General features: G+C 41.4%; 1 protein-coding gene across 1 annotated transcript in view; it reads right to left on the reverse strand.

Annotated features, from left to right (window-relative positions):
* Window positions 1–5,117: 5,117 nt before the first annotated feature.
* The window catches only part of LOC118426924, a 4,295-nt gene continuing 1,188 nt past the window's right edge, over window positions 5,118–8,224 (reverse strand). Inside the window, exons 2-6 of the mRNA XM_035836553.1 lie at window positions 7,215–7,322; window positions 6,618–6,767; window positions 6,295–6,427; window positions 5,402–5,494; window positions 5,118–5,177 (exon numbers count right to left, since the gene is read on the reverse strand). Coding sequence (XP_035692446.1) covers window positions 5,118–5,177; window positions 5,402–5,494; window positions 6,295–6,427; window positions 6,618–6,767; window positions 7,215–7,322 — 544 coding nt within the window. The remainder of the gene's footprint in view (window positions 5,178–5,401; window positions 5,495–6,294; window positions 6,428–6,617; window positions 6,768–7,214; window positions 7,323–8,224) is intronic.

Genomic DNA, 8,224 nt, shown 5'->3' on the forward strand with positions numbered 1-8,224 from the left:
GGAATTGTGCACAGTCAAGTAGCTTTTCACACAACAGTCATCAGAAGCCGTTGGACGAGATGTCGGACTGGCTGCAAGTCAAAACAATTTCGGTAGAAGGCACTGTTGCACTGATTTTGTTTCCGACAGCAGCTGGTTAGTTGAGATCATGTACAGGTCACAGACACACAGACACACACACACACACACACACACACAAACACAAACACACAAACAAACACACAAAACGATTTTGCTGGTGTGTTCTTCTTCTTTCTTCCTTCTGGCAGAAAAGGTTTACGGAAAGGATGGGATGTCTACCCGGGCTGGCTATCACGTCACGCTACTCAGATACCCCATTCATAGCCCCAATTCTTTTTTTCACTCGCACACACTTCTTTATGGTATAGTATTGTATGCGAGTAGCTTGGCACGAGGCTAGAGAAAGACATTATGCATTTTTGTCAAAAATGTTGCCTTTCTAGTCATATCCATAGCCCGCTCATTGACATGCGTGGGTTGTCAGACGAAGAACCCCGGTGTTGTGGAGATGCTGCAGTTGTTTGAACTCATCAGGTACTCTGTGTACTTTTTTGGGGAGGACATTGTCGTAGTAATGCTCAGTCAGACGTCTGTTGTTCCTGTCGAAGTGGAAGGGCCAGAAGCCGTACAGGCGCACCTCTTCGCACATCTGTGTGGCCAAACTCGTCATACGCAGTCCTAGATGATCATGAATGATGATGGTGAAAGTGAGTATAAATCGATACATAAGAATTTTATACGTAGCAAACGGAACATAAAGTGACTGCAGATTAACTGATATCAATAAGAACAAGTGAACGTATGTAACATACTCGGTACAACGCATAACCCCCTATCTGCTTGGAGAGGCAACGGGCTGAGGCAATGGTAACATAGAGATACAGATGCAAACACTCATCACATCGGATAACAGCAATACTCTGTTGTTGATAATTACCCTCCGTCACAGAGTAATAAGGTAAATTGATGAAGCCAATGATATGTTGGTATGGTACAGGTTATGATAACTACCTGTCGATGGCTGATTAGCCGCGATGCCATTTTCTTTCCAAAATGATCTTATCGATCCTATCAGACTAGGATATGGCAAGATGACTTGGTTCCGGTGTGACAGCGATCTCGCCCCCCCGTGATCTCGCCCCCCCGGGGGCGAAATCACTAGCGATCTCGCCCCCCCGGGGCGAAATCACTAGCGATCTCGCCCTCCCCGGCTAGTGATCTCGCCCCCCTACCTCGCCCCCCTTTAGCGATTTTGCCCCCCCCCAAAAAACGGGTTTACATGACATTTTAAAAGTTGATTGGTATAAATCTCAAAATGTAGTTTCAGAATGATATAAGTACACGAGTTTGACACATAACTCCATTCATAGTATCAATATTAACGTAATTACATGGTAATAAGACAGTTGAACTTGTTTCAGACAAGGAGGGTTTGGTCCCTTGAATTCCCATTATTGCATATACCTGAGTCTTGACATAAGATGTATTTCATTGTATTCACCTGTCCTCAAGCAACCTATATATCTCCAATATGAAGTCTCTACCATGAAGTGACCACAAAAGAACTATGTAATGTCTTTATTAATTATGCAAATATTAGGTATTAATTAGAATAACGCACATTTTGGTATATGCACCTGGCCAAGGGATATCTTCACCTCCAACATGACTGTTTTTAGCGACGCCTGATGGGCGAGCTTAATAGTATAGTGTGGAACCATTTCCAAAGTATTCTAAAAACTGTATAGGAATGTCGACGTCAGGAATGTCAAAAGTCCGCGCATGCGTAGTTGCACCATGCCGGACTGTACCATTACCTCCACGGGTAAGCTTTCCAGTCGCCCAGGGCACGTACGTGCTCAGCAGTGTTTTCCGTATTCGCGCAAGGCAATTTTTGATTGATAGCCGTGCAAAATTGAGAAAAGCCTAGGACTTCAGACGTACCCGAATTGTAGTATGTAGTATGGTGGTCATGGAAATGTAAACATTTGAAACAGGGGGTAAAAGATTGTGGAGATATGTTTCTCGGAAAATGACCTGTGAGTCGTGGAAATCACTTCCGGGTTCGTTCGTGGTTTACGGTGTCCAGGAGTTTAGAAAGTTTGGTGGCCTTCTTCACCCTTGATATGTTTCTGTTTTCAAAAGTACAAACTGATGTGTGAAACAAGCATTGTTTGAGCTTAAAACATGTGGGGGTTGTGAGATAGCGATGTGATGGTTACCTTCGCCAAGAAAGTTATATTTTGGGTAGCGTTTGTATGTGTGTGCCGGTTGTAGAAGACCACCATAGCTCAAGAACGCCTGGATGAATTGTATTGATATTCGGTACGTGGGTAGGTCTTGTTGAGACCTGGAAGCGATAAGATTTTTGGCCTTCTAGTGGCCTGTTACGGTACTGCAGCGGAACTTCTTGGTTTGATATCTCGAGTTCTGGACATGCTGCGGCTATGAATCTGAAGTGGTAGACAGCTCTTGATGCTGTAAGTAAGTGGTATAGGTTTGGGCCCCTAGCGGCGTATTTTGGAACTGCAGGACAGACTTAGGTGTCAGACTTCTAAAGGGAATAACTAAAGAAGGGGTTGACAGATTGTTATGGTTTTTGGTATGTGGATAGGTTACATGATGCTTAACATAATTACATACTAATTATGAAGAATTATGCAGAATGGAAGCTAATTTGCATAATAAATTGGGAAACATGCTCAGCTCAATTAAAGGACCATTACAACATGTGACCTTTGTAACTGAGAAAGAGGAGAATATTGATAAATAAATGCATAATTTGCATAATTAATGAGAAAAGGCTATAATGTCATTTTGATAAATGACGGGAACTTCTTACTTGTAGCATTTCAAAGTTATGTACAAGTGAACATCGTTTAGCATTAACTATGCAAATTAGGTCCTAATTTGCATAAATTAGCAGAAAAGGCGACAAAAGTCTCCTTTCTTAACATATATTGCGCATGTCAATTTGTTGGAGATGATCAAGTTATATAGTTTATGCAAATGAGAGCCTTATTTGCATAATTCGTGACAAACACAATTAATTCAGTAGAAAAATATTTTTATCTATCTTACTTACTTACTTGGGCCTACTGCCCATCCTTGGGCATAGGCCACGAACTAGCTGCTTCCACCTCCGGCGGTCCTGGGCTATTTCTTCCAGCTGTCCCCATGTGTAGCCAGACTCCCTCACGTCCGCCTCCAGGCTTCGCCTCCAGGTGTTTCTAGGTCTTCCCCTCTTGCGCTTTCCTGTGGGGTTCCATGTGAAGGCTTCCCTCACTGTGCTTGAGGCTGGCTTGCGCAGGGTGTGACCCACCCAGGTCCACCGCTTACGTAGTATTTCTACCCCTACTGGTACCTGTCCGGTGCGTTGCCATAGTTCTTCATTACGGATGGTATTTGGCCAGTAGATTTTCAATATCTTCCGTAAGCAGGTGTTGATGAATGTTTGTACTTTCTTTGTTATGCCAGCTGTTGTTCTCCATGTCTCAGCACCATACAGTAGAACAGGTTTTACCATGGTATTGAACATCCGGATCTTGGTACCGATGTTCAGATCTGAACATCTCCAGACTTTATCCAGTTGTTTGAATGCTGTTCTTGCCTTTCCAACCCGTGCCTTTACGTCTGCCTCTGTCCCACCCTGTTTATCCAGGACGCTTCCGAGGTACGTGAAGTTGTCCACTTCCTCTAGAGGTTCTCCAGCCAGGGTTATGGGGCTATTGCAGTAGGTATTGACCTTGAGGATCTTAGTTTTTCCGCTATGGATCTTGAGGCCTAGGGTAGCTGAGCATTTGTCTATGGAGTTGGTCTTCTCTTGCATCTGCTGCTGTGCATGGGAGAGGAGGGCCAAGTCATCTGCGAAATCCAGATCGTCCAACCATTTCCCAGCTGTCCATCTTATCCCATTGTTCCTGCCATCAGTAGATGTCTTCATACACCAGTCTATGGCCAAAAGGAACAGGAATGGGGACAGTAGGCATCCTTGCCTTACCCCTGTCCGCACTTGAAAAGCATCTGTGAGCTGTTGACCATGGATTACCCTGCACGACATCCCTTCATAGGAGTTCTTGATGAACTCCTATGATTTATCTATCTATATATCTATATATATATCTATATCGATGCTGGCAAAAACCCTTTTTTTAGCATATTGTTATTTAGCTAGAGAGGATGATCAACTGATATCATTCATGTAAAATGAGGCCCTGATTTGTAAAATCGATGAGGAGCATTTACATTAGTTCACCCTTCACTCAGGGACCCCCTTTGACAGCAATGCTCTATGAACATCGATCGCCAAACGAATGGAATACGACTATTAAAACCCATTAACAACAACAGTCTGTAAAACTTATAAACATTAAAACCGTCGCTATGGCAATAATTTTAATTGCCACACTTTTTTCTAGTATTTAGGAACTGATGCATTTACCCGTGTTTCTTAAGACAGGTACTTTACCAGTGTTTGTGTAGCATTTAGCAACAGCTATATCAACTTGCGTGTAGATAGTGTTTATAATGAGAAACTATCATTCACGTGTGTTTTTGTTAGTGCTTTGGAAATGTTTCCAGCACAAGAAAGGAAACACTGTGACAAATTGAAAACATATAGCTGACGTATATCGTACCATAGACGGTGTTGATTTATACGTTCGCAGTAGCACTGTTTTTTATGCCACCTCAGCTGCAAAAATTGTCTTTTTCATTTCAATGTCATGTTTGCACTGAACAATATAGTATCGACTTTCGAGGTGTGACATCTTACGGTACGATAATAAGGTGCCAGATAGGTACGAGGTAACACACCATATACGTTACTCCCCAGGTGCAGTATAGTACCAGGTAGCGCACCTGTAATATGTAGTAGCCAGCTGCTCTTGGGGGGGGGGGGGCGAAAACGCTAAAGGGGGGCGAAAACGCTAGTGATCTCGCCCCCCGGGGGGGCGAGATCGCCGGGGGGGGCGAGAACGCTGTCACACCGGGCGCTGTTTCCTTGCAGAGCTCTCTGTGTCTGGAAGGCAAGACGTACGTGTTTGGGACTTCCAAAGGCCCAGATCCAGAGGTAGCTGTCCCCGTATACTGACAGGTCAGACATCAAGGCTCTTGTAGTCTTTACCCTCGCCTTTTTTCTTCTTTTCATCTTGTATCTAGACGAAATAAAAAAAAAAACAAATAAAAAAAGTTTGTCAGTTTCACACACACACACACACACACACACACATATATATATATATATATACGCGCACAAACACAAACACACGCTTCTTTTCACCTTGTATCTAGGCAAAATGAAAAACAACAAATCAAAACAAAGTCAGTTTCACACACACACACATAAACACACACATGTGCTAAGCCATACAGAAAGTACCTGTATTCTATCATAGAGGGGTTGATGGGGATCAGATTGGTTTTGTTTCCAATGTCCTCCAAATATTCCTCGTCCATCGGAGCCATGTTGAACCTTAGTTATGAGAACATAAAAGGTTGAACAAATCCATGAAAATCAAATTAACCCAATTGAGCATGTCGACAAAACAAGCAAATGATAGACATAACAAAATAACCAGGTAACATCAATCTACAAAACCAGGTGACACTCATCAACATAACCAGGTAATACGCAACATAACCAGGTACTCCTCATCAACATAACCAGGTAATGCCCATCAACAAAGCAGATAATACTTTTAAACAAACCAGGCAATACTCATCAACATAACCAGGTAATACTCATCGACCTATTAAACCAGGTAATACTCATCAACATAACCAGGTAATACTCATCAACATAGCCAGGCAATACTCATCAATATAACTAGGTTATTCTCATTAACATATTATCAAGGGATACTCATTAATATACAGTGGTAGCACCTATCACAGCAAGGCATCCAAATGGGTTCGTTTTGTCTTAAATTAGCTTCTAATGGTTCAAACAAATATTTTATTCAAATAACTATTGAGTAAAATCTTCTGTGCTGTTAGATTCTATCATACAGCATTTTGATCAGTACTTGTATACAATATAGAACCCTACGCTTCCCGTCAGTATCCCTCCATTCCCTAATACACTGCAAGTATTGAAGCGTTTGTTCTCAAACGGACTCTCCTGCGTAGAAAAAGATACGTGTACATGGTCTTGTGTTCTTATTAATGTCAAAACATTAGCTCAGCTGTAAGACTGTTAATAGCTTTGGACGTTGGCATCTGCTAGAAGTTTGAAGATTATTATGAAGGGGGAAACTAAAACTCCAAACCTACTTTAGGAAATCCTTTGAAGATGTCTGGTGGCACTTTGACGATATTGGGGATCTTTAGAACGTTGTTCTCAACGTTGCCTTGTGTGACCAGAAAGCTCCCGTTCACAAAGCTTCTGTCGCGTAAGATTCTGTTCCTGCAAAGTTAAAGAGGGTCATGAAATGCAACTTTCAAACTGTTTTGTAGATAAAGCCGATAAGGAGTTCTTGCTTATCTAATCTTTATCAAATGCAATGGCTTGACAAATTGCATTATATACAGCATACATCATTTACGCATGTCTTTTGGAGCTGAGTCCGATAGCATCTCGGGAAAGTGACTCGTACCGAAATAAATCTGCAGCTGTTTTGTTATAGACCCATCCAGGTGCTTCCGTCGGTATGGACTGCACAGCTGCCTGGTCGGCTAAAAACTTCTCCAGAGCAACTGATTCCTTCGGTATGTACTTCGCGTAAGCTGCAAATTTCTGCAATGGACTTAAGAAAAAAAAAAAAACGAAACAAAACAAAACATAAACATTTCCATGTATCCACATCACGGAGTGTGGCTTATGGTTGTACAAATGAGTGCATCTTCTATATTTCAAAGTACTGTACGTCTAATCTAATCATGGCTTTTCGTAATCGATGATGACACGCAAAGGAATTAGTGCGAAGATGTTTCATGAGTCTTATCTTAAAGCCTGGGACAACTTTTAGTAACATTTAAGGTTATTTCGTACTCTCAGGTCTTAAATGAAACTGGTCTCAGCAGGTACTGGCCTAGTGCTAGATGTCAGAAAATCCCGGCCAGAAGAAAATGTACGATCTTTCAACCCAACATCTAGTTGGAAACGGACGTCTCGTATGGGTAGGTGATTTTCACCGACAACTTTATAAATGGCCTCAACATGGTAAAATATCGTATCACTTGTTCCTCTGTACCTTGTTTCACCAGTTTTAGGCTTTTCCATTGATGAGTTTGCAGTACCGGTATTGCCCTCAAGTCTTCCACTGTAGTCACTGTCTGCTTCTTCGAGCTCGAGGCGAGAGCTGGAACTAAATCTTGTTTATTATCAGTTAAACAGCTATTAGAAAATAATTGTAATAAGTATACCCTAATGACTACATATTAGATACCAGCTCTATGTTTGACGTCACAGATATCATTACATTTATTACAAGTGAATAAAGCAACATTATGCAGCAGTGACGCCTAGCTTTAAATCAAAGAACTGTAGTCCACTTGTTAACAAAATTATTATCTGAAAACCTAAAAGCACAATTGCAATGGTGTTCGTTTTGAAATAAGTAGTTAGTTACCATAATAGATAGATATGATGCTATTTATTAAACTCGGTTATTTGGTCATAAACAATGTGTGGTCATCAAGTACAGCCTGGGACATGTTCATTAGATTATATTGATGACATCAACGTGCGTATCAATTTTCTGTCAGTTTCTAAAAAAAGGTTTTTTCAAACTGTAAATTCGTAAAGACAGCAACCAGTAGAAAGCAAATATACGCTGTATATGTAACAGATATATCGGAAAACAATTACTGATATCATAAAATTCCAAGGTCAAATAAGACAACAAGAATGAAGTATCTATTGTTCGGTATTCCATACTTTGTGTGTTTAGTCATTTCTTTTTAACTTTCACGTAGATTTCATACGCACGCTCGCATCTGCTTTTGGGAGCACAGAGGATGTCATAAATCTAATCAAATCAACTTGACCTTACGTGATACGTACTTCACCGGCCTCTCTGGGGGCATTGACGTAAGTTGTTGGGAGGGGGGGGGGTCGATTCGCGATTAGAATAAGCTGAGAATACTGAGAGTACGCCGAGAATTTAAGGAAAATATGCCACGAAAGGAAAAATGCCGGGAAAGGAATATATGCCGGGAATCTTGTATTAAGTCAATAGTATGTCCGGTAGTACTGGATGTC

Source organism: Branchiostoma floridae, chromosome 12 (assembly GCF_000003815.2).
Source record: "Branchiostoma floridae strain S238N-H82 chromosome 12, Bfl_VNyyK, whole genome shotgun sequence".
Classification (NCBI taxonomy): domain Eukaryota; kingdom Metazoa; phylum Chordata; class Leptocardii; order Amphioxiformes; family Branchiostomatidae; genus Branchiostoma; species Branchiostoma floridae.